General features: G+C 40.4%; 1 protein-coding gene across 2 annotated transcripts in view; it reads left to right on the top strand.

Annotated features, from left to right (window-relative positions):
* The window catches only part of zmat4a (zinc finger, matrin-type 4a), a 57922-nt gene extending 36438 nt beyond the window's left edge, over positions 1–21484 (top strand). The window contains exons 5-7 of one of the 2 annotated variants that reach the window (XM_053654244.1): positions 1089–1298; positions 11159–11255; positions 19647–21484. In XM_053654244.1, the coding sequence (XP_053510219.1) occupies positions 1089–1298; positions 11159–11255; positions 19647–19674 (335 nt within the window). In that variant the 3' untranslated portion in view covers positions 19675–21484. Of the gene's footprint in view, positions 1–1088; positions 1299–11158; positions 11256–16039; positions 16967–19646 lie in introns of those variants that run through there. The other variant, XM_053654243.1, reaches the window with a different exon arrangement.
* The last annotated feature ends 4451 nt before the right edge of the window (positions 21485–25935 follow it).

The raw sequence follows: 25935 nt of genomic DNA, 5'->3' as shown, positions 1-25935 counted from the left end.
GCGGTAAGCAACGTTTCCCTCTTGACTCTCGAGATAATTCACTTTCAGAATTCATCGTCATCTCATTTGCAGCAGTTAATTACCAGAATTGCATTTTGCCCAAACCGTCAGCGCGTCATTTCAGAGTCTTAAGAACAATGGTAAGGGGAAACAAACAAACAAAACAAAAAAAAAAAAAAAAAAACAACAGACGGAAGAAAGAAATCGCAGCTCTTGGCATGGTGCGATTATCTCAGTGGGATGAAGGGATATTTCTGCGTGCCTGCTGTTTACTGTCGTGTCCCAGATTCTGCGTTCGTGCTGATAAATGAAGGCATTGTAGTAATCAGCCTGGGTATTGTCTCCGTCATGATGAAAAAAAATAAACATTAGCTTTGCTTCTCTAGTGATGTTGAATGGCATCAAAGTCTCGAATTGGGTCCTGATAACAAATTCCAATTGACTCTATTGGCTTGTAATGACAAACATATGGAAACTGCTAAGCCAGTTAGTGTTCTAATGCTTATTACTGTGGGGACATTTGAGATTTTTATTTGTTTGTTTGTTGTTGTTACTTTTTGCACTCTGTTTTAATGTGAGACAAAGGTGGGGTGGAGGGGGTGGACATCTACAAGATTGAGCATTCGACCAGAATTTGTGTTTTCATGGCTTGCCGCTTCATACCAGCACAGGGCCAGTCATGTTAACAATCATACGCATAAAAGATAAGCGAGCAGCAATAAGCAGATTAGGGTTCAAGTTTTTTCACCCCAATTGTCAGGCATTCTTGCTTCTGCGACAGATTAAGGCAAGAGCTCATTATTTCCAGGCCTGTGGCAATGCTGCAGATGGCAAAATCAGGCTGAAGGATCCAGCTTGCATAATTCCTAGCACTTGCTCGATTCTTCTCTAACTTTAACATGAAAAAGAACGGAAAGGAAAGGACTCCCAAAAAATGTACATGTTATCCAACCACATTCCTAAAGATTCCGCATTCCTTTCATTCTCTCCGTCTTCCAGAAGAGAGGAAAGGAAAGGGAAAAAACGGGAAAGCTCTCCAACCTGATCCTTAAAGATTACTGACACTTTTCATTCTCTCTGTCCTTCAGAGGTGGCACCCAGTCCAGTTAAAATGCCGTCTGAAACCTGGCCACAGCTGAATGGGGACTCGGATCGCTACTGCCAGCTGTGCCATGCGTGGTTCAACAACCCGGGCATGGCGCGGCAACACTACGATGGCAAGAAGCACAAGAAGAACGCGGCACGCGCCGACCTGCTGGAGCAGTTGGGCAAGACGCTGGACATGGGCGAAATGAAAGGTAACGCTGGAATTTCGCACGTTCCTCCAGGTTCTCCGCTTTCTTCCCACCGCTCAAAAACATGCCCATCAGGATTGGATTGGCTACACAAAACTGTCGTTGAATTAGTGTGTGCATGGTGCGCTGCAATGGTCTGGTGTTCCATCCAGTGTGTATTCCCACCTCGCTGTCTCTGTGTCCCCAAGATCCGGATCTAGAATCAATGAAAAATAAACAAAAATATGTTCTGGATTTTCTCTTTAATAATTTCCAACACTAAATCAAAGTACTGTTAGGTTACAAGCATATTTCCCACAAAATAAACCCCCCAAAAAACAAGCCATGCTTTCTGAAATAGTGCGTAATCCTTTATTTAGGCTTTTTATTGCTCAGGATTTTTAGTGTGGAAGTCACAACCATCATTCATTGAGAATGGAGCTTTATTCTGGTGCCTTCTCACTAGAAGCGAATAAATACATTAAGCAGATTGTCTGTATGTATTACAACATTTGTTACTGTTATATCTGGTATATGACCAAATAAAGTTTGTTAGCACAATAAAATAAACGTAGTGTGCGCAATGCCGAGCATTAACATATCAAAGCAGTGCTGGTTCCTGGCTTCAGTGAGCTATTAACATTTACCTCGCGTTTAAATACATGCCAGGGGAAAAAAATAAAACACAAAACACGGGCTGTGTTCTACAATACAACACTTAATTTTTGTCAAGGGTTGCAAACACAACAGGCTTTTAAAGACATGATTAGCGCAGACGAATTAAGGACTCACTTATTTGGTCTGTGAGGAAGTACATATTTTATTAGAGAGCTTCAGGATGGAAGATGTTTGATCGAGACTGGAGGTTAAGGGGCTTAGGCACTACTAACTGGAAGAACCATTATACGTTTCACTGTACTGTATTATATATGTGACATTCTTTCTCTTCCTCTTAAATGGTCATTCATAATTGGCCCAATGAAAGGCTGACTGGATTCCAAAGTCCTCAAGACCTTAAAAGTGTCCCTCAAGTTGTTCTGTTTAAACATGTTCTAGAACCTCCTGTGAAGGCCAACTTGGTGCTACATTGGCTGGAAATTAGTTCCAAAGTGGTGTGATTGGGGTGTAAAATTGCTAGTCTGGTTACAATAAGATCACTTGAATTATGGTGTTGAGAAACGGCCGTTACAGTTGGATCTGACCTCGAGACGACCTTGAGCCAGGTTAAAACATGGTAGCGTGTTCAAATGAAACGTTTGAACTGTATAGTCTGCGGTCAAGGCAAGTGGACTTGCTGATGAGGTCCCTCTGATGAGGGGTGAAATGACCTCGGATCAGTGGCTTTTAACGACACGTCTAATGATGATTCATCACTTAACATTCTATTCTCCACCCTGACCAGACCTTATCTCTGACTGGGAATGATTCCAAAAACTGTAGTCCTATCGGCCTACCTTTCCACCAATGCACAAAAAATCACAGGGAGTCCCGCAAAGGGAATTGCATCCATCATTACATCCCATAATGTCCCTTGCCAGTGGAAGCTCATTTTGCTATAATGAGGGATCAAACCAGTTTCTAAAAGCTTGTTCATTTACTCAACTAATACTGTATCAATAATAATGTCCAAACCCACTCATCTGTTACTGGGAGATTCTGCTTCAACAAAGCATATAAACAAGCATTTTATTCATTATTTATTTACTATCCTAGATTTGGTGTTGCTTTAAGCAATCGGTCCTTAGTACTCAGGAATACATCAACATCTAATTATATAATTTCAGATTTTATATTTAATTGTATAATTTGATCATACAGTCCCCTTCGGATTTTATTGCAATGAGAGCAAAGTGATTCAGATATATTTATTCTCGATGAAAATAAATGAAAATGATAGTATAAGTAAATAAATAAATAATGCATGAAGATTCAAAATCCATCCATCCATCCATCCATTTTCTGTACCGCTTATCCTACACAGGGTCATGGGGAGCCTGGAGCCTATCTCAGGGAACTTGGGGCACAAGGTGGGGGACACCCTGGACGGGGTGCCAACCCATCGCAGGGCACAATCGCACACACACGCACACGCATACCCATTCACACACTACGGACAGTTTAGAGATGTCAGTCGGCCTAGAACACATCTCTACACGTCTTTGGACAAGGGGAGGAAACTAGAGTACCCAGAGGAAACCCCTGAAGCACAGGAAGAAAATGCAAGCTCCACACACACCGGGCGGGGGTGGAGGTTGGGAGGTATTACTCCCACATTGGATTCAGGGGAGCAGAAACTTTTCCATAGCTCCCACTCTGGAATCATTGGAGTAGAACCCTTTATGTAGTTCTCACAGTGGAATCATTGGAGCAGAAACTCTTTGGTAGCCACCACACCATTCAGAAAGGATTATCCAATTATTGGAGCAGAAACTTCCACAAGAAAATTTCAAGGGCTAGGAACTATTCAGTATGTGCCACATTAGACTTGTGGAGCAGGAAATTCTTCCATAGTTGGAATAAGATCAGTAACTCTTCCTCTTTGCTCTAATCAGCACACTGAAATTATGGCACAGGAACCTTCACATATCATATATCAGTCATGGGAGAGATACTGCTACATTGCTCTCAGAACAGAATGATGAGAACAGAAACTATACTATACTCCTCACTCTGGAAATTCCTTGATTCCTGGCCATTGGGAAGTATTGGAGCAGAAATTCCTTGATACCCGACACGTTGGAATTATGGAAACAGAAATTCCTTCATGTCTACACTGTACTTATTCAAGCAGAAACTCACATCTTTCAAGCTGTTTTTTCTCTCTACTTGTTATGAACCAGTTTGCTCTCTGTAGCCACTGTATCGCCCCCCCCCCCCCCCCCCCGCCTTCAAATTATAGAATTGAAATACTACTTAAATTAATTAATCTAAAAGCTAATAATTTTAAAATGTAGGTACTTTCTTTCAAAAATATGGCAATAAACTTGACACGCCTAAAGAACATGTAAAATAAATGCAAACGAATGTTCAACTTCTGTTGCTGTTGGCGATTTTCTGTTTCTCTGAAACATGTCAAATCACGTCATCCGTCATTGGGGAAAAAAACCTAATAGATTTCAACACAAATGAGGCAGATGTATTGAGGCGTTGTATGGAGGTGAATTATTAAGGATTTGGTGTAGGTTGGTGGCTGGTAGTTTCTGGGCTCTTGGGAAGATACAGTGAGGGAAAAAAGTATTTGATCCCCTGCTGATTTTGTATGTTTACCCACTGACAAAGAAATGATCAGTCTATAACTTTAATGGTAGATTTATTTGAACAGTGAGAGACAGAATAACAACAAAAAAATCCAGAAAAACGCACATCAAAAATGTTATAAATTGATTTGCATTTTAATGAGGGAAATAAGTATTTGACCCCTCTGCAAAACATGACTTAGTACTTGGTTTAAAAACCCTTGTTGGCAATCACAGAGGTCAGACGTTTCTTGTAGTTGGCCACCAGGTTTGCACACATCTCAGGAGGGATTTTGTCCCACTCCTCTTTGCAGATCTTCTCCAAATCATTAAGGTTTCGAGGCTGACGTTTGGCAACTCGAACCTTCAGCTCTCTCCACAGATTTTCTATGGGATTAAGGTCTGGAGACTGCCTAGGTCACTCCAGGACCTTAATGTGCTTCTTCTTGAGCCACTCCTTTGTTGCCTTGGCCATGTGTTTTGGGTCATTATCATGCTGGAATATCCATCCACGACCCATTTTCAATGCCCTGTCTGAGGGAAGGAGGTTTTCACCCAAGATTTGACGGTACATGGCCCCGTCCATCGTCCCTTTGATGCGGTGAAGTTGTCCTGTCCCCTTAGCAGAAAAAAAACCCCAAAGCATAATGTTTCCACCTCCATGTTTGACGGTGGGGATGGTGTTCCAGGGGTCATAGGCAGCATTCCTCCTCCTCCAAACACGGCGAGTTGAGTTGATGCCAAAGAGCTCCATTTTGGTCTCATCTGACCTCAACGCTTTCACCCAGTTGTCCTCAGAATCATTCAGATGTTCATTGGCAAACTTCAGACGGGGATGTATATGTGTTTTCTTGAGCAGCGGACCTTGCGCGCGCTGCAGGATTTCAGTCCTTCACGGCGTAGTGTGTTACCAATTGTTTTCTTGGTGACTATGGTCCCAGCTGCCTTGAGATCATCGACAAGATCCTCCCGTGTAGTTCTGGGCTGATTCCTCACTGTTCTCATGATCATTGCAACTCCACGAGGTGAGATCTTGCATGGAGCCCCAGGCCGAGGGAGATTGACAGTTCTTTTGTGCTTCTTCCATTTGCGAATAATCGCACCAACTGTTGTCCCCTTCTCACCAAGCTGCTTGGCAATGGTCTTGTAGCCCATTCCAGACGTGTGTAGGTCTACAGTCTTGTCCCTGACATCCTTGGAGAGCTCTTTGGTCTTGGCCATGGTGGAGAGTTTGGAATATGACTGCTTGATTGCTTCTGTGGACAGGTGTCTTTTATACAGGTAACAAACTGATATTAGGAGCACTCCCTTTAAGAGTGTGCTCCTAATCTCAGCTCGTTACCTGTATAAAAGACACCTGGGAGCCAGAAATCTTTCTGATTGAGAGGGGGTCAAATACTTATTTCCCTCATTAAAATGCAAATCAATTTATAAAATTTTTGACATGCGTTTTTCTGGATTTTTTTGTTGTTATTCTGTCTCTCACTGTTCAAATACAACTACCATTAAAATTATAGACTGATCATTTCTTTGTCAGTGGGCAAACGTACAAAATCAGCAGGGGATCAAATACTTCTTTCCCTCACTGTAGCATAATGAGTCTTTATTGAGCACATGTACACTACAGCACAGTGAAATTCTTTTCTTCGCATGCCCCAGCATGTCAGGAAGATGGGGTCAGAGCACAGGATCAGCCATGATACAGCGCCCCTGGAGCAGAGAGGGTTAAGGGCCCAAACGTGGCAGCTTGGCAGTGCTGGGGCTTGACCCACCGACCTTCCGATCAGTAACCCAGAATCTTACCTGCTAAGCCACCACTGCCCCTAATTCATGGAATTCTGTACTGAATAAGTACCAGTTTCAGCCCAAGACCTGGTTGGTTCAAACAAGATAATGACCCCCAAACATACACCAAAATCATCACAGAAATGTTTGCTGGAACACAAAGTCAGTATTTGGCAAGAACCATCTACTGAAACCAGGTGGCCTCCACATGCACAAAAAACAAGGAATATCACAGACCTTGAAGTGTTCTGCCTAAAGGAATGGTCATAGATCCCTCTATAAATGTCCCCAGTCTTGTTAGACATTGCAGGAACAGATGGGAAAACCCACAAAAACCTCGTGTAATAGAATTTTTCTACATTAATGAAATATGACTGTGGCCATAACTAGCTTTGAGGACACTTGGTATTTTCAGATGGATTCTTTTGTGTATATAAGGGGTCAATGTCCAGGTGCTTGTGGGGGGAAAAAAGCTTCTGCTTGTCTGTTTTAGTTCAAATGGACACACTAAAGAAGTTTACATGCACCCTTAATTATTAATTACCAACATTTTGATCCTGTTTTACGGCGCCGTATGTCAATAAATGTTTTATGATCTAATGTGAAGAATGCTGGACTAACATCCATCTCTGAATATTAAATGTTGGAGATTTCAGAATTTACTCTGTGCAGACAAATCAAATGTCTTGTGGTAAATGCAGACCCCCCCCCCCCCCCCCCCCCCCCCCCCCCTTCTCTTTTTCTAATAAGAAAGTCTGTGTTTGTCTGTGTTTGCTGTTTGTTAAAGTCATGAGGCTGTTTCTTTGGGCTGTAAATGTCAACATGGCCCTAATGAGGGAGCCTCGCCATCGCAATTATCAATTAGTAATGATGTTGCAAATCATTATAACCTTTAAAAGGAGAGAGAAACAATGGGGTGACGGTTGAGCAACTCCAGTAGAAGGATGCGATGGGGAGGCAGTCTCATCTTTCACACAATGAGTGTACAGTCAGCTGCAATATCAGCTTGTTCTTGCTCATTGTCTCTCTCGCCAGCCTTCTCAGCGTCTGTATTTGTTCTTGCCTGCTCATCCTCAGCTCTGCAGTGTCCTTTCAGTGGTTTGAGGGAGTTGCTGCTGTGCAATGGGAAGATGGAAGAAGACTTTGAAGATTGTCATATGATAAAATATTCATCGTTTTTCAATGGAATAGATCACCCTTGAGTTGGGGTTTGTGTGTGTATGTGTGTGTGTTTGTGTGTGTGTGTGTGTGTGTTTATATGTGTGTATTTCTCTGTGGGTGTTACTCAGCTTTGATCTCCAGCTATCTCTCTCCTTCCATTCCCTCAACTTATTTTCAGAGGTTTGCATTGCAGTTAGTGTTGCCTCCTGTCTTTCCTGGACAGTCGTTTTCAGTTGGTGTGGAACTTAGATTGAGCTTGATGAAAAGTATTAATGGAATTATTCGAGAAGATGCTTTTCAACTCCAGAGTTTAAAGAAAACAAAAAAACTTTGATATTATGGGAGCAGAAACTCTTTTTAGAGTGCCATACTGATTTTATCGAAGCAGAAACTTATTGGGGTGCCATACTGATATTAGGGCAGCAGAAACTCAAATTGGGGTGCCATACTCTTTATTAAAGTATGGGGAAATTATCTCGTAGCTCCCACACTATGATGAGCAAAACACAGACTCGCCTCTCATAGTTACCACATTGAAACTAGCAGAGCAGAAACAATTTCTGCTGAATTTCTGCATGAATCAGAGGAGCAGAAACTTTTCCATAGCTTCCACAGCAGAATCAGGGGAGCAGAAACTTTTCCATAGCTCACACACATGAATCAGGGGAGCAGAAACTTTTCCATAGCTTCCACACCAGAATCAGGGGAGCAGAAACTTTTCCATAGCTTCCACACCAGAATCAGGGGAGCAGAAACTTTTCCATAGCTTCCACAGCAGAATCAGGGGAGCAGAAACTTTTCCATAGCTTCCACAGCAGAATCAGGGGAGCAGAAACTTTTCCATAGCTCACACACATGAATCAGGGAGCAGAAACTTTTCCATAGCCTCCACAACAGAACCAGGGGAGCAGAAACTTTTCCATAGCTCCCACACCAGAATCAGGGGAGCAGAAACTTTTCCATAGCTCCCACACCAGAACCAGGGGAGCAGAAACTTTTCCATAGCTCACGCACATGAATCAGGGGAGCAGAAACGTTTCCATAGCTCACACAGCAGAATCAGGGGAGCAGAAACTTTTCCATAGTTCTCACACATGAATCAGGGGAGAAGACACTCTTCTCTAGCCACCACACATGAATCAGACTAGAATTATTGGAGCAGAAACTTGCACTTGAGTGCCATATGAAAATTTTGAGAAGCGTAAATGTAGCTTCCATGGGGAAATTTCAAGGGCAGAAACGATTCAGTATGTGCCACAAAGTCTCCATTTTGCTATAATCAGCAGACTGAAATGATGGGAGCAGGAACCTTCACATGCCATACAGAATATCAGTCGTGGGAGAGATACTGCTACAGTGCTGTCAGAACAGAAACTATACTATACTCCTCACTCTGGAAATTCCTTGATTCCTGGCAAATGGGAAGTATTGGAGCAGAAATTCCTTGATACCCGACATGTTAGAATTATGGAAACAGAAAGTCCTTCATCTCTACACTGTACTTATTCAAGCAGAAACTCACATCTTTCAAGCTGCCTGTTGTTGTTTTGTGTTTCTCTCTCTCTACTTGTTATGAACCAGTTTGCTCTCATATTCTATGAAGGAGTGCTGTGATTGCTGTAGCCACTGTGTCGTTTTTTTTCTCCCACTCCAGTATTTTCATTTAGTCCAATCTCTCTACCTGTCAATCAGTGTCAGTGACGAGGCGTAACTTGACTGTCTTTTTGCTTGTTCTCTGTTTTTTAATCACTGTTTCTCTGGGTGACGTTATACACTTTGATTTTTCTATCCTTGAATTGAAAAAAAAATATATATACTAATCTGTTCTACTTTAAAATGACCGCCAGGCTGAGAGGAATCTTCTTGATCTGACCTTTGTTTAGCTTGCCTTTAGATAGCCTGTAACGCCATTCGCCATTTTTCATTGGATTATTAATATTGTTTACTTTTGCTGACCACAGTGAAACAGCTTGTAGTTTCTTAAGGATGAATATGACTTCAAGACAGTATTATTATTATTATTATTATTATTATTATTATTATTATTGTATATATCTGCTTGGCTGAATACTTTAAGGAAGAAATCTCAGCGCGCTGCAGTTGTGATTATCTAGAGGTCGAGGTCTGTGGGCCTAATGCTGCTAATCCAGAGCAGTTTTACAGTTGAGTCCTAGGAATCCTCAGAGCTTAACTCTTCCAATATTTACGCTCAATAAGGTAAGAAACTAATTATACCGCGTCCTTCCATCTGCTAGAATCGGCAATAACAGATCAGCGTGCCATGATTTTTTATTTTTTTACACCATCTGCCTGTTACTGAACAGATGTGGGCGGTTCATTCTCATTTATGCGATTTAATCATATTCACACACGTTTCAGTCTGCACCGAACAGCAATGGGGTTATACGAAAACACCGTTGGGAATTTTTTCTACTTAACCCCTTACATATTACATGGTATATCCTGTATGAATTAGCACGTTGGAAAACTTTCCATTACGTCCTGTTGGGGGAAAAGAGGGTTCACGCTTTTCCTTCAGCGTAAACACGAGCTCGTCCCACCGAAACCGCGAATGAACGTTTGGCGCAGAATAATAACGTGGACGGTGTTTAAAAGGACGCGTCGGAGAACCGAGAACCGACGCCTCCGGATGTTCTGGTCATGTGACCTACTGCTAATCAAGCGCGACCTGCGTAGCTGCACCCCCTACAACCAGCACTTGCAGCGCAATAAAAGGTTAAAAACCATCATTTTAAAATCCCACTCAGGTGTATAGATGGAGTACAATATGTGGAATATTTCGTCGAATCGCCTCGAAGACACGCCCGAGCTTGTGAAAAAAAAATACAGTAATAATCTGAAAGCTAATCCCCATCCGTATAGGGCTTATCATTCAAAACATCACTTATTAAGAAAGGAAAAGAGATGAAATAATGAGAACAATTCTGAAGCCCATCTCGGAGATAGAGCTCTGTTCACACTCGAGTCTGGGGGGTAAAAACAAAACAAACCTATTTCTGTTCACAGTGCTGAATGTGTGTGTGGGTGTTGGGAACAACATCCCCACATGATGATATATATATATATATATATATATATATATATATATATATATATATATATATATATATATATATATAAACTGTTGACCTTCTGTTGACATGGTGCTTAAAAAATGTAATAAATAAATAAGGTTAGAGTTATGTATGTGTGTGTGTGTGTGTGTGTGTGTGTGTGTGTGTTCCTCCTGATAAAAGTGTATGTCTAGGAGGTCTCTACAGAGTCTTGTTTATACAGTATTGTGGTGTGCTACACCATCTCTCTCATTCACACCAGTGATCGATCATCCCCCCTACCACCCCCCCCTCCCCCGCCCCCCCCCTCAGTTTAATCACACTTATGAAATAGCGCGTTATGGAAATGGCTGTGGATTTAATATTCCGTGACTTCGTTCCGTGTCCCTTAATGGCCTCTGATGTCACATTAATAAAGATCTCCCAACACCATACATTTTAATTATGTTCTTCTCTCTAGAACTCATTTCCGTGATTCCCCAGGATCGGATCGGAGCCACACGACTCGCTTGCCTATTATGTCTTGCCGCATGTGTTGTGTCGCTCTGCGCCCTCTTTGTTAAGCGTGTCCGTGTGTGTGTGTGTGTGTGTGTGTGTGTGTGTGTGTGTTTCTGGTTTGTTGTTGCAGGTCTGAAGCGCAGCTACACCTGCGACGTGTGCAGCGTGACGCTCAACTCGGTGGCACAATACCACGCACACCTGCATGGCTCCAAACACCAAAACAAGTGAGGATACACTCGCACACTACACTGCACACACATTAGTGTTAAAAACGCTGCTGTACTTGGGTCCCAGAATGACAAGGAAATATGTTGCATGTGTGTGTGCTGTCTAATAAGCTGCTGTCTTGGCTTTTGTGAGCGTACGTGTGTGTAAAATGCCAGTTCTTATATCCGTCACACTGTCCCTGATAGATTTTGGCTCACAGGTGGTGCAGATTAAACTCTCTCATGCCTCAGCAGCCCTATAATGCAGCTTAATATAGGACAGCGTTCTTCCATGCATAAATCAGCGACAAGTTCATACTCGAGACTCGTGAAGGGTGCGCAATCTAATTCCGTCCCTTATTATTGGCGAGAGAAACGACGTCACTGTGAAAAGCGCTGGTCGGTGCTCTGATTGGACAAGCTGACGTATCCTGCATTATGGATCCACACATGCTGAAGAAGAATCAACGCTCACGTCCATGATCTTCTTACGAATATCTTCCAACGTGCTCCTTAAGTTCCTCTTCCATTGTTCTGCACCTGTACAACCTGACAACATGGTCCACAGCCTTCTCTGGAACTACTTTTTTTTGTTGTTTTTTTTAGGAGTTTGGGAATGTTACCTTCTTGTTCACTACAGAAAGCACCTATGATCCACACCTACATCCATTGCCTTTATCACTGCAGTCTTCTAATATAGTCCTCAATCTCTCAAAGTCTTCCATCTACAACCTCCCAACATGATACACTCTCACCTCTATCCATATCTGTCTATGATGGGAGGCTGTGGATCAGGTGGTAGAGCGGGTTGTCCAATAATCGTAGGGTTGGCGGTTCGATTCCCGGCCCACATGCCGAAGTGTCATTGGGCGAGACACTGAACTCCAAGGTGCTCCCAGTGGCAAGCTAGCGCCTTGCATGGCAGCTCTGCTACCATTGGTGTGTGAGTGTGTGTGTGAATGATATACATGAGAACCAGTGTAAAACACTTTGTAGAACCTCTAAGGTTAAAAAAAGTGCTATTTACCATGGGACATTGTGTCAGTGGCCAGTGTTCCCTAAGTAGGTCACCTCATGACCTCATGATAGTTAACTTCAAAACAAATACAGACACGTGGATTATTCATCGCAGTAAAGTAAGTTGTGAAGACAAATCACTTGACACTCGGTTCCATAACGTCTAATCACACAACTGAGGCGGTGGATTGCGATTGATGTTTCTCAAACCCTGCTGAACGACTGAGGATGGAACTCAGGACAGCTTCAATAAGATGCTTCAGGATTGCACATGCTGGTAATTCACCAGGAACCGAGTTGCATCATATTCCTTATTCTACAGCGCATGAACCTGGGCTGATTTATTTAAATTTTTCACTCATGGAATGTAGTTCCATCTCTTCCTTTTTAAAGGCGGTATTTTTTTGATGGTACTATCCAGGTGGAGCTTATTGTACTGGAAATTGATCTAAGCCAGTGGTCACCAACCCTGTTCCTGGAGATCTACCTACCTTCCTGAAGACTTTAGCTCTAACCATAATCGTGCCCGCCTGATCATCTAATCATTGCCTTAAGAAGCTCTTGATCAGCTAAAGCAGGTGTGTTGGAGGATGAGGTTGGAGATGAAACCTGCAGGAAGGTAGATCTCAAGAAAGAGGGTTGGTGACCACTGAACCAACTTGGATAAAGTTAATGCGCTTTTTTTCCCCCCCGTGTTGGACTTTAACAGTAGCGATAAATACTTCATGCTCTGGGATTGTGATGACATTGCTCACTACTTGCCTGAAAATAAGCATTCCGGTTTTCTCTAACTTGGTGGAAAATTCCGTTGTCTCCTATTATAGCCTGTTCTTGATTGCGAATGTGCAGCGGAGACCTGCAGTTTATCCATGTGAAAAATAAACACGTCTCCACAGAGAGAAGAGACAAAACAAGAAGTATTGATTGTTACTTTCACACTAGACCTTTTTTTCCCCTTCAACTGCTAGCACGTATTTTACACATAATCCTATGGGAAGAGGTCACAATGGGCACCGCTTCTAAAAAAGCACTGCTGGCTTTTTCTTTTCTTTTCTTTTCTTTTTTTTTTTTTGGTGGGGGGGGGTCATAGCAGAGTTTCCAAAGTTGAAAAAAGTTCAACTTTTCAGAAAAGTGCTGAGTGATGCCAAGCGCATTTTTACATCCTGACCAACAATGTCGCAATTTGGTTGGGGGGTGGGGGGTGGGTCAAAGTGAGTGAGCGAACATGAGGAGATTTATGATATATGTCGAATAGAGATATAATAGTTCATTTCCAATATTTCAACATTGCAACGTAGCTAAAAATAACATGCCCAAGCTACAGCGAAAACAGAACACGCTCCTCATCACAGGTTACACCGACTGCATTACTGATCATAACAACTTTAATCTAGAGAGTGAACCAGGCTAGATAATTATCTGATATTCAAGCTAGGACTGTGTTTTTATGGTTTCAATGTGCATCTGAGGAATATTTTCTCAATAGCTTTCGAAAGACAACATTATCATAGCCACAAGTTTAGCAAGTTCACAAGTTCAGCCTCAACATCCGACTGTTCAGTAATGTCAGATAGATGGGGTCTCTGACATACTGATGTGTATGTGTGTGTGTGTGTATATATATGAACAAAAGTAAGTTATATAGCTAAAAAAAAAACAGTAACAGCACCCATCTTGGATCTGTTTCCTCTGAAATTCCCACCGTAAAATGGATTTATGTTGATATTTTTAAACTCATGTATGAATGGTATGCCTGAGCGTGCCAAGGAAAAAAAAGTGAGTATAATGATAAACTGGCAGCCATGAGCTACATTTTTGAGGCTTTATAAAAATTTTTGGCTTCCATGTGTCAGAATGCTGCAGAATGTGACTCATACTCACAAATCCACCTTTATTCCACCTGCTTAACCCTCCAGCTTTGGTGAAAATATGAGCTTTTGATGTGTGACTTTGATGGATGTAGCTTGAGACTCTGCGATCTCTCTTAAGCCCGCAAGTGTGACTTGGGCGTGCCTCAGGATGGCTGGTTTATCGCCAAACACCACATTTTCCAGGCTAGAACTCAGTGTCCCACTCATGAAGTCATGGAGAGGACAGGAAGCTGAGTAGAAGATACTGTAAGATAATATAATAATAATAATAATAATAATAATAATAATAATAATAATAATAATATATACTGGGGGGGGGGGGTTGGAGCAGAAAGAAGAACCAAAATATAGAGGTGGAAAATTTTATGGAAATGTTTACTACTACTACTACTACTACTAATAATAATAATAATAATATTAATAATAATAATAATACAATAATAAACATTACCATCACATAATTTATGCAAATATGTATTATTGAATACAAATTAAGATAAAAACTGTATTATTGCTGATAAAATGTCAACCAACGATACACAAATAAGAAGCGGAAAATAGAGAAAATAAAAATGCAAATGAAAAAAATAAAATAAATCAACCTTAAAATTAATAGTAAAGACACTGAAAAAAAATAATTGCTCATAAAATGTTGAATGATACAACATATACATTAAAAAACAATACACACAAAAAGCAGAAAATTGATAAAAATGTAACAAATTCTAAATAAATTAGTCTAATAATAATAATAACAAAGTAACCATTAAGTAAATAATTTAAAAAATGATGATACAATAATGTAATAATAAGATAATGCATAGAATTGTAGCTCAGACAAATAAGAAATTTTAATGTGTTAATGTTTTAATGTTACAACAAATATATGAAGCAATGACGATAATAATTACAAAGAAAAAGAAAAGGCAACATAAGGAAAGAAAGAAAGTAGGAAACAGAGAAAATCGATTTTCATGACTCTCCTGAGATTCTCATCAGACAAGCCTGGCTCCACTGGGAAGTGAGAACCTGCGTGCATGGCCAGTGAATCGAGAACAACCAAACAGCTGGGGAGGTTTCCGTGCCTGTGCCGCGAAACACAAACCATCACTGGACAAACAGGGGAGAGAAAGATTTCTCATGTCTTAGCCGACGAGCCGAGAAGAAAAGGGGTATAAAGCCGTAGAGAGCTCTGAAGTAACCGAGATGTCTTTTCATCCTGCATAACGCAGTAAGCGAACGGAATGCCGAGTTTCACCTGCTAGTAGACACCATCTGTTCCATCTTTCCCTTTTAATTCGCGTACAAAGTCGACCTGCTTTCCCTCGAGTAATTAGATATTCGCTTTGTAGTGAGAGCTAACACAGACCAAAGTAAGCCATATGGCAGGTGGAGCCTCCAAAAAATAAGAGGTTCGGCGAACAATTCCTCAAAGGTTCAGTGAAAGTTGTGCCTCGGTGAGTCCGTAGCTAAACACTGAGACTATTTGGACTAGTGGGTAGTTCTGGCTCAACAGTTGCGGCTCCAGGTTACTGATCTGAGGGTTCAAGCCCCAGAACTGCCAAGCTGCCACAGCCCTATCGGCTGACCCCAGCTTAATAACAAGCTGGGAGATGCTGGAAAAAAAAAAGAAAAAGAATTTAACTGTGCTGTGATGTGTGTGTGTGTATATATATGTGAAAAATAAAGGCTTCTTCTCTACTTTCAGAACTGCTGGTATTTTTTTTTCTCAACCGCCAGAGCATGTGATTCTATGAGAAGTGTCCATGTTGGACCTTAGCTGTAGCATAAACACATGGTACTCTGTGGTACCATTATGCACCAGTTGTTTTTCCTGTCATCACTAAACTAGCCATTCCAGTTTTAGTTCAAATGAAACTTTTAAAGTGACATCAAGCATATTTTTTTTTTTAGTCCAAACCAATCAGGTTGCAAGTTGGTTGACGAACAAGAAAAGCAAAATGGAGGACAGCGTGCTGGTGAAAAATGAAGCTTGTTAGTGAGTATCGACCCTAACTATACGTAGATTTACGAAATTGAAATAAATTTTCCATTGTCAGCGCAGAATCGGCATCAGCCAGTGCTTTGGAAGAATGCGTACTGTGGAAGCAGCCTTAGATTACAGGTAACAAGACTCTAGTAGGAAATATATTGTCCTTTGAACACCGCTACCGCACATTGCTAGGACATACCAGCGGAGGTAACTGTGCCAACTCATTGATACGATACATTTAAGCTTGGATATAAGCCAACACAGCACTTCCAAGAGCAGCTTATCCCACAGCTTTCTGGTGGGATTTGGGAAGAGTCAGCAATAGATAATGCTTGCAAATTCCTCCATCTTTGAAGAGACAGAAGTCATGTGGCATGCTCAGAAATGCTCTTAGCTCATACGTATTAATGAACCCCCAGCCAAGGTCCTTGGTACCATTTTCACCATGGTGAACTGAGGATCTGACTTCCTCTACAGGGTATTAATATGTAGATGTCGCGTCCTGGGAATGAGATGAATAATCTGCTGCAGTTTTTCAGATCGGACTGGAGATAAAATTACTGGTGAGGGACATTGAAAAAATTGGGACTTTACAGGACATTTCCTTTGCTTTAAAGATTGTCGAAAGGCACAGGAATATAAGTTCTGTGTTTTGAGTTTTGAGGTTTAGTTACTATCTTAAGAATGGGTGGACTTTTATTTGAAATCATCTAAATGGCTTTGTTTCCTCCTTAAATAGCAAGTCACGCAGACGTTTTGGAAAATCAGAAGAAAGCAGAATACCCCTTTTTGTGTTTTAGAAAGATGGGCATTTTACGAACCAAATTCTGCCCTTTAAGCTTGGCATTTTGAACGGGATGAACAATTGACTGGGATGCAGACTGTCCTGTCTAGAATCATCAGGGGTCTTCGGTTGCCAAGGTAATGAATAAACAATGCCACTCCCTGTCTCTCGCCCTCCTCCGACAGACCTTTAAAATGGCATACAAGTTACTGATGCTTTGTTTCCCATCTTGAAAAACAGGAACACCTGCTTGTGCAGAGGTGTAGCCTCATTTAAAGCCCAAAGTGTCCTCTTTAGGATTAATGCTTCTATACAATGCAATATTGAAATGATTTATTTGAAACCACAGGTGAAATGTCCAGATGCTGGCCTGAGCAGTTTTCATATGCCACTTTAGGTCTGAAACAAAACCAATAGCTTTGGCATTTTGAAGAAAAAGAAAATGTCGCAATAGGAGTTGTAACATCCACAATGCAATGATATCCATTTGGTTTGTTATAAAACTATTCGGGTTTTCTTGCGGTATTCTTATTCCTTGCAACTCCCTGTATGTACCTGCCTGAATGCTTCGGATAGGATATGCAGGGTTTTGCTGCACCACGTGATTTTCACAACTGGATTTACACTTCACAAAAACAGGATGGTGGTGCCGCTGGTAGCGTTTCTGCCTGACTGCTTCAGGGCCCCTGGATTAATCCTGAGCTTAGGTTACTGTCTTTCAGGAGTTCCTCCAGGTTCTCCGGTTTCCTCTCGCCTCCCAGAAACATGCTGATAGGTGGTGCATTGTGATGGACTGCAATCACCTTCATGGTGTATTCTCACTTCAGTGTTCCTGGCATAGGCTCTGGATCCACTGTAACCCTGACCAGGATAAAGCAATTACTGAAGATGAATGAATGAAAAACAGCTTATGCCCAACAGTCACCCTTGCTTCAGTGGATAATCTCACCTGGATACTGTTGATTTGTACCTAAGAATGGCTGATCTAATCATAAAGACTCATCCCAGGACTCTTATTCACAATCTGCTCATACTGAACATCCTTTCAACACACTTGACAAACAGGACTGTTTGTCCTTACTCTTCTGTATCTGTATACTGTAATGATTAGTAACTCCCACTATCCGGCGTCACCCAGAAGAGGACGAGGTCCCTTTTCTATCTGCGTCCCCTGAAGCTGTTCCCAATGAGCACCAACATTTTGACAAATCTGCGGATCTAATATGATGCGATGGAAGGCTGAACTGGTGAAGCTCCGTGTTTTTGGTATAATAGTCATGATCTTACGCAAGCACTTCTGAGTTTCAAGAAAGCCAGCAGGAAAGGAAGTGCAGTATAAGTAAAAGATGTTAAGAACCTTAATGAGAAAAACGTAATCCCTGTTGCTCTGATATAAACGTTTGAGTAAGCTGGACATCCGTGACCTAAATCCAAATGGTTTTATAGTGCAGTGCTCAAACCATAGACACAGTCTTGCTGCAAATGGTCCTGATGCTGCCGCAAGTCCATAATAATTCACAACATCTACAAATGCCTAAGGGTTAACTGAGAGCGGCCAACTATTTACCCAGTGGTACTACTGATCACACCAACACCACTGAGGTTCTTTGAACTGGTCACTTCTCCTTGTACAATACCTTTCAAATACCCATACCATTCCACCCCCCATATTACACCCATCCCTCTAGTGATATATTTGTCATATTTGTATTTATCCATCACAACTTTTATACCACGAAAAATGTAAACACCAGGAAAAACAAAACTCAGGTTCTGAGTTTTGCTGTCTATATATGCATACATATACTGTATGTATCGAATGGACCTAAAGCCGTCCTCATCCTCGTCCTAGTTTCCTGGAGATCATGAAGAATATATGCTTAAACTCTATACAGACATTCCCTCAACACAGCACTCCATCCAAGGTGCCATTATCCTGAGTACACATAAATGACACTCAATTAACCTCCAGCTACTGCACAAAGACTACAAGGGGCTGTTGTTAAGCTCCTCATGTGTGATAACAGGTTCGATAAGAGGGATGTTGTTAACAGCAACAAGACAAAGAGTAGAAGTGTGAGAGTATGTCCATATAGATAAGGCTTTATGCTAGAGCAAAGCAAGCCAGTGAAGCAGGGTTGCCTTCTGTATCGGTCAGTCTCAGTAAAGGAGGTGTGGCCTCTCGCAAATAAGCGACAGGAATGGACAAATCATACGTTTATTAGCTGTAGACATTGTTTTATTAACTAGACAAATCAAAACCGATCGAACGGATTACATCCCATGCGCACATTGATTTTCATGACCTCGATTTAGTGTCTTGTGGCACGAGCAACTGTTGGAGCGTGATATCAGATAATAAAATGCGAAACGATCGGATGTGCTGGATTAAGTGCGATTTGCTAAGCTGCAGAATAATGAGGGCGTAGGCAGCAGGCTAGAGGCGATTTTAAAATTATTGACGTATGTTGACTTGTATGGACTTGAGTCACCGTTGGATTGTATTATTGGCTGCTTTAAATGTACACTCCAAACATCAGATCGGTGATTGTGTGCTGATGGAGAAACAGTAGGTTATAAACTGAATAGAGAATAAATTACCACTTTAAGGTCATATGGTTTATATTTACAGTGTACGCTAAAATATTTACTATGTGCTGATGTTCTCTCTCTCTCTTTCTCTCTCTCTCTCTCTCTCTCTCTCTCTCTCTCTCTCTGCCTTTTTCTGTCTTCCTCTCTCACAGCTTAAAGAATCAGTTATGTGTCCAGTAAGGCCATGCAGGAAGCTAACTGTCAGATTGATTGATGTCACACGGGCTCTGATCAGCCCGACCTGAAATCTCTGCCTCTTCCCTCTCTCTGTTCCTTTCTCCATTTCTGCACCTTGTTGTCATCATCTCTCCGTCCCAACCAGGAAGACCAAACAAAATATTTTTTTTAGACTTTCATTTAAGCCCACCGCTGACGTCATACTTTACGTCCCATCGTCCTGATTTTGAAAACGCATAGACTGTATTGTTCACGTCATGTTCGTGGGATTATTTACAGCTCAACGGGAACCGTATCTTGTCTCGTCTTTGTACGTTTGTGGGTGGAACGAGTTCGACTCGCATTGCGTTCGGTCAGCCAGGTGTTGCATGCGTGAGCGAATTTTTTTTGATTTTCGATTTTCAACCCAGCGAAGCAATATGTATGGAAAATCTGCCAAATGTATCATGGAGTAAATGGATTCTGATTTAATAGCAACACTGAAAGAGAAAAATGACAAATAGTACTTTAAGGTCAGATGTACGTGCATCTCACATTCTACAACAAGGGCATTGTGGGTAATCTGATAGGAGATATGGCCATATCATCAGGGTTTGAAATACAAAGATCTCACCAGGTCTTTAATTAAATGCTTAATTTAATTAAATTAGCTTTAATTAAAGGGTTTTAATTGACAACTCGTTTGCACAATGTTCCTCCTCTTACCCAAAATATAGTGGATCAGCCGATACATTTGGTGTCGGACATTTGCGTATTTTTTTTTTTTTTCCGTTTTGTCCTGGGTCTGTGAGGCTAACGAGTATGAAAAGCTTCAAGCCTCCAGTTTAGCACTGTTTACCTGCATACCTAAGCAAAGTTCAGACATCAAAACATGTTAATCAACTATATTTGGGCTAATGAGGAAACTTGTGTAAATTTTGTAAATTCGGTCTAGTTTTAAAAGTATTGTGACTGTGTGTTCTTTTTAATATTACAGAAAAATATATATGTTCATTTTCTTTTAATATATACAGTATATGCTACATTTTTAAGTGTGACTTAAATTCTTATAGGTATCAATATTAGGGAGAATTACACTAGAAACTGCATTGTCATTTTTTTTAAATGAATGAATTAGATTATTTATTATTAGGGGAAAAAAAATAGTATTTATTTTTATTGTCATAAATGACATTGTGTATGTCTGAAAGTCGTTTTATGTTGGTTATGTGTCTGGATATTTGTTCTTTTTTTAATCTGATGTTTATTTTACTATAAACAATGGATGCATTATATAATATTGAGAGTGATTTGAGTTTTTGAAGGAAAATTTTAGAAAAACAAATTACACGAATTTGTCAGCATGTTTAACCGTAAGGTGACGCATTGTGCTAGCAGGATTGTTGCACTGGAGCTATGAAGCTAATGTAGCTAGCCCAAAAACTTCGGTAAATTCGCAAATGACATTGTGAAGCTTTGAAATCCAGCTTTCCGGTATGATTCCATCTTCGAAACTTTGGTACACTTTTGGAATTGTGCTAAGGAGAAACGTGATTCTGGTAATCCGAGATGGCCGCACGTTCACACTCAACGACGTGAAGTCTCAGTGTGTCCTAAACCACTTTAGCAAGTCTAAAGGACTGGATGTGTTTGCGGGGAGATGTTTACAGGAAAGATTTTGGGTGAGACTTCCATTACTTGTTAGCTACATTCACATATAGCTCCAGTGAAACCAAAAAAGCTAATGTCGAACACCAAACCTGACCTGGCTGATTAATTACAAGCTGTAAAGCAAAATGTGTCAATTTGATTGTTTACTGAACTGTTCCTTTAAGATGATTCATCTCCTTAATGTTAGAACAAATTTTAATAACATTTGATATTAACAATGCCGATTCTGTGCACGAACAAGTCAGCGTACAGTAAATGTTCTCAAAGTTTGAGTAATTCAGTTTGCTCATTGTTGCACTGAAGCTGTGTGTGAATGGTGGCGTGTTCCCTTATAGAGAGCAAGCTTCAATTCTGCCTGAACACACTCCCTCCTTGTGCTATGGATCATGCGGTCGACTGTAAATATTGAATAAAAGACGCTTGCAGCCCTCTTAAGTGGTCTAAGTGTATTCATGGTCATCATCAGTCCCTTTTTTGCATTTTGTTGGGGCATTTTTTGCTCCAGTATATCGACAGTGCCTGAAATGGACATCTTTTGGGTAAGGACATATTACAGCATAAGTCAACACTAAAGGTACAAGTGAATCCGGTAACTTCAAAACTGGTAGAATGTGAGAAATTGTCATTCATACACCATCTTGGGTTCTGGCTGTTGAGTACTGCTGCATTTTCAATTTCTACCCCCTCTGAGCTTAAGAAATTGATGGAAAAGCTTTCTTGGCTTTTATGAAGAGGAATCATCATCTTGGAACCTTATACACATGTTGAATACGATCGCCCGGCGTGGCAGAATAATTGAAACTGTCATTGATCCACATTTCCATCGGTCATTGAGGAATAATTTGAATACTGCTGGAGAACTTGCCAGCCTGAATGGAATAACCAAAAATTCATAGTGCCCTCCAGAGGGAGTTAAAGCTGTCCACTTCTAACATTCAAAGATTAAGGTAAGATTCTGAGATCTTAACCGGTCCAACGGAGGAAGGGACTAGGGGGAGAGGATGGTGATATTTTAAAATATCACTGTTAAGCCCTCAGTAGTCTACACATGAGCAGAGAGTGCCATTTTTATTCTCTTTGAGGCATAAAGCTGCTGATGCAAGGGAACTGGAGGTCCTGATAAAACTAGATGCAGGGCCTCTTAAATATTCAACTTCTGATTTCATTTTCCACTGAACATAGAGAATAAACGAGACTACAAGGTGATGCACCAACCAGTAGTTCTATGGCTAAATCCCCCAGACTACAGGTGCGAAGCCAAAAATGGACCAGCCCCAAAATACCCGAAGGGATTTCTTATATTCCATTCATCAACATGCTCCCTTCAAGCCTTTAGCATGGCTTGATCGGGCCTACCATCCCTCAACATACAAAGCACCCTCCTTGCAACCAGGAGGTATATGAATTTCCCCAGCCTGTCATCAAACAAAGATTAAAGTCCTACCTCTTCACCATGTCTGTGAAACCTAGCACCTAATTTATTTTTAAAAAATCCACTGACTGGTTGATTTCTTTCTAGCTGTACTAACCTCCCTCATAAGCTCAACATTATTCTTAGACCATGACTTATTGAGCTTGCATGAAGAAATGTTATATATAACGGCTCGAACAAACTTCTGTAAATTGTTGCTAAATGCTATGAATGTAAATTTAAATGAAAAATATTGCTGAAGTAATTAGCTGAATCAGTGATCAGAATATAAGTAAAGCCAGGGGTGGAGGTGGACTTGGATACAACAATAAAGTGCCTGTCTTACTGACTAGCTATACTTTTTCATACATTATCCCATGTTCATAGTCCTTGAAGTTTTTTAAGTTTGAGCCAAGAGTTTTCCTGCTACTGACCCTAATCTAGCTATCTGTTTTCCATCACCCCGTTATCTGACAGAAACTCACTCAGTTTTCAAATGCCAGCCACCGTTGGGGTAATGTAAACATTAACCCAAAGCATAAGACTATGTGTACATGTCTCCTACTGACTGCACACATCTATCAAACCCTGCTGTCTTATTCAACCCTCGCACATGTTTAACTAGACAACAGCAGTGGTTTTATTTTTCAAGGTCTTGTTACGACCTTCGGCGTGCTAGCTTAAAATCTGTTCACAAACTTAAACCTTTGTACTAATTTTACCTGTCTTCCGCTTCCTCTTTGCATGTCACCATCGAAGCCACAGAGGTGGAGTTTTCTGATTAATGGTGGCAGAGATGTGGCAGCTCATCAACAGACTGGAGTCATTAATTCCCCAACTCTAGGGGACATTTAAATAATGGAATATAAATGGAGCGACATTCCAATTTCCCCGGCTGGACACAGGAGGATACGAGTATGTGGTTTAGGTAACTCTATACACCTCAAAGGGCTCTTAGAAGAGATGTCACGTCAAAATTGAGGTGGTGCAGAGAATCTTCAGCTGTAATTGTGTCATGGGAGATCTTTGACATTCTTGATAGCCCTCAATAGGAAGATAGAGCAGGTGAATATGAATTTATTATTATTATTATAATTATTATTATTATAATAATAATAATTATTATTATTATTATTACCACCTCCACCAGGGAATTCACAAATGTAGGCAAATAATATTGCAATTTATTAATCTAGCATAAAAACCCAAACTATAAAAAGGTCTGCTGGTAATTTTTCAGAAGTAAATACAATCAATGTTTTTCACCTTACTAAATAATAATCTTGGAATTTTTTGGAAATATTTTCATCTAAAAAAAAAAATATTTAATGGTCTTGCACTTTAACTTGTTATCAGCCTAGATAGCAGAACATTTCCTCTCAAAAATCTAATATTTTTGGGTTTAGGCACATAAAGGTAAGTTATGCAGTGGGAACAAGAAAAAATGAGCAGATGGTCTCAGGAAAAAAAAAACAAAAAACTCATTGATTGGAGGTGAATCAAACCGAGAGCTTTAACAATAAGCAGTAAAACAGTAGATTAAATCTCTAAATGAACTGGGAACCTGTGATGGGACTCTCACACTGAAGTAATGTTTCATATACTGTAGAAGCACTCACGACTTGTGTATCCACATGGACTTATAATAATAAATGAATATGTTCTAAAATAAAACGAGTAAAATTTGGAATTTGTTCCTACCTAGCCTGAATCTAGCAAAATTAGACCGAACCAAATTACTTCAGTGAGGCTTTACTTTAATGTACTTGAAAATGAACATGACTGATCTTTAAGGATCACTGATCAATCACCAATATGTCTGTGTCATGCGAAATATGTTCCGATATAAAAAATATAGAAACATAATCGTTCTAATATAAAGCCCTGGGAATAGAAATATGTTGTTGTTTTTTTTAATATTGTTTATGGACCGGTTTATTTTCAAAATAATCATCATACTTGTGGGAAAACATTACAGAGTAGCCACCTGGAGTTTAAAATCCATGCCTTCATATCACCCTATTACTGTTAATAACATTTTGGCATTTTGAATCGGGAAGATTCAGGCCACCTCAAACCTGTATAACGAACAGAAATGTCCTTTCTCACCATGAAATGAGCCGAGCCAAGGGAAAATAGGTTATCTCATCCGTGGTGTGAAAAGCCAAGACTTCCATTCGAGGATCAGCAAGCCTGCGAATGGTAAAATTCACCGAAAAAGCCTTACCATTCAGTAGAAATCCGTAAAAGGTATAATTAGGCTCCCCCCGTCCCCACCCCCCCAGTGGCGGGGATTAAGACAGTGATTTACGGAAGCAGTGTGCCTGAATTTATCATACATGAGCTCATTTCTGCAGCACTGCTGTGAGGATTTACAAGTTATTATTCTGCAATGGAGCATGACACAGCTGGAGACTCACTATTAGTCATGCACACGTCGGTGATTTATTCGTACCTAACGTAGAAAATGAAAGAAAATAATGTTACTCTTTACACAAATTTGTCAAATTTGTCTAATAGTAATAACTAGGCAATGAATATTTCAAACAATATCAGCGGATGAAAAGATCAACAGTGCATATTTAATGCAGACTTGTTTTTTTTTGGAACATTTGAAATTATTGAAATTTCCGTACACTACAGAGATTGTGTAGGACATAGGGAGAATTTTCTTTTTATTAATTATACATATTTATAGATCCTTGAATTTGTTCATGAGGATAAAGACATTTAGAGGCATTTCTCTGCCATTTCAAGGGGTTTCTTTGACACAAAAGCTTTTCTTAAATTCTTAAATACAAATATTTTTGAATTTTTAAATAAATAATTTAAAATGATGTGATTAGGACTCGGATGACTGATAGTTGACTATTCAACCAGTAATTAAAAAAAAAACAAGTTAGTGAATAGTTGTATTTTCCATAGTTAAACCAAAAACTACAGTGTTTTTGCAATTTTTAGGCTGTTGTGCAGGGGGAAAAGAGGCATGAAACCTACCCTTCAGTTAGGAGTTAATGAAAGTGAATATATGAGTATCATTTTAGACAATTTAAGGACGCACCAATTCTTTAAATGCACTCGTCTGGCAGCTGAAACTGAGTGTGCACAGCGTGGAAGCTCATGTCCATCAACAGAACCCTTTGTGTAGCTCGATGAGCGGCCTTCTGTGGATGGAGGATACAACGTATGCAGGGACTTTATTA

This window comes from Ictalurus furcatus, chromosome 22 (genome assembly GCF_023375685.1).
Source record: "Ictalurus furcatus strain D&B chromosome 22, Billie_1.0, whole genome shotgun sequence".
In the NCBI taxonomy this organism is placed as follows: Eukaryota; Metazoa; Chordata; class Actinopteri; order Siluriformes; family Ictaluridae; genus Ictalurus; species Ictalurus furcatus.
The sequence above is the reverse complement of the archived record's forward strand: the minus strand, read 5'-3'. Positions and strand labels throughout refer to the sequence as shown.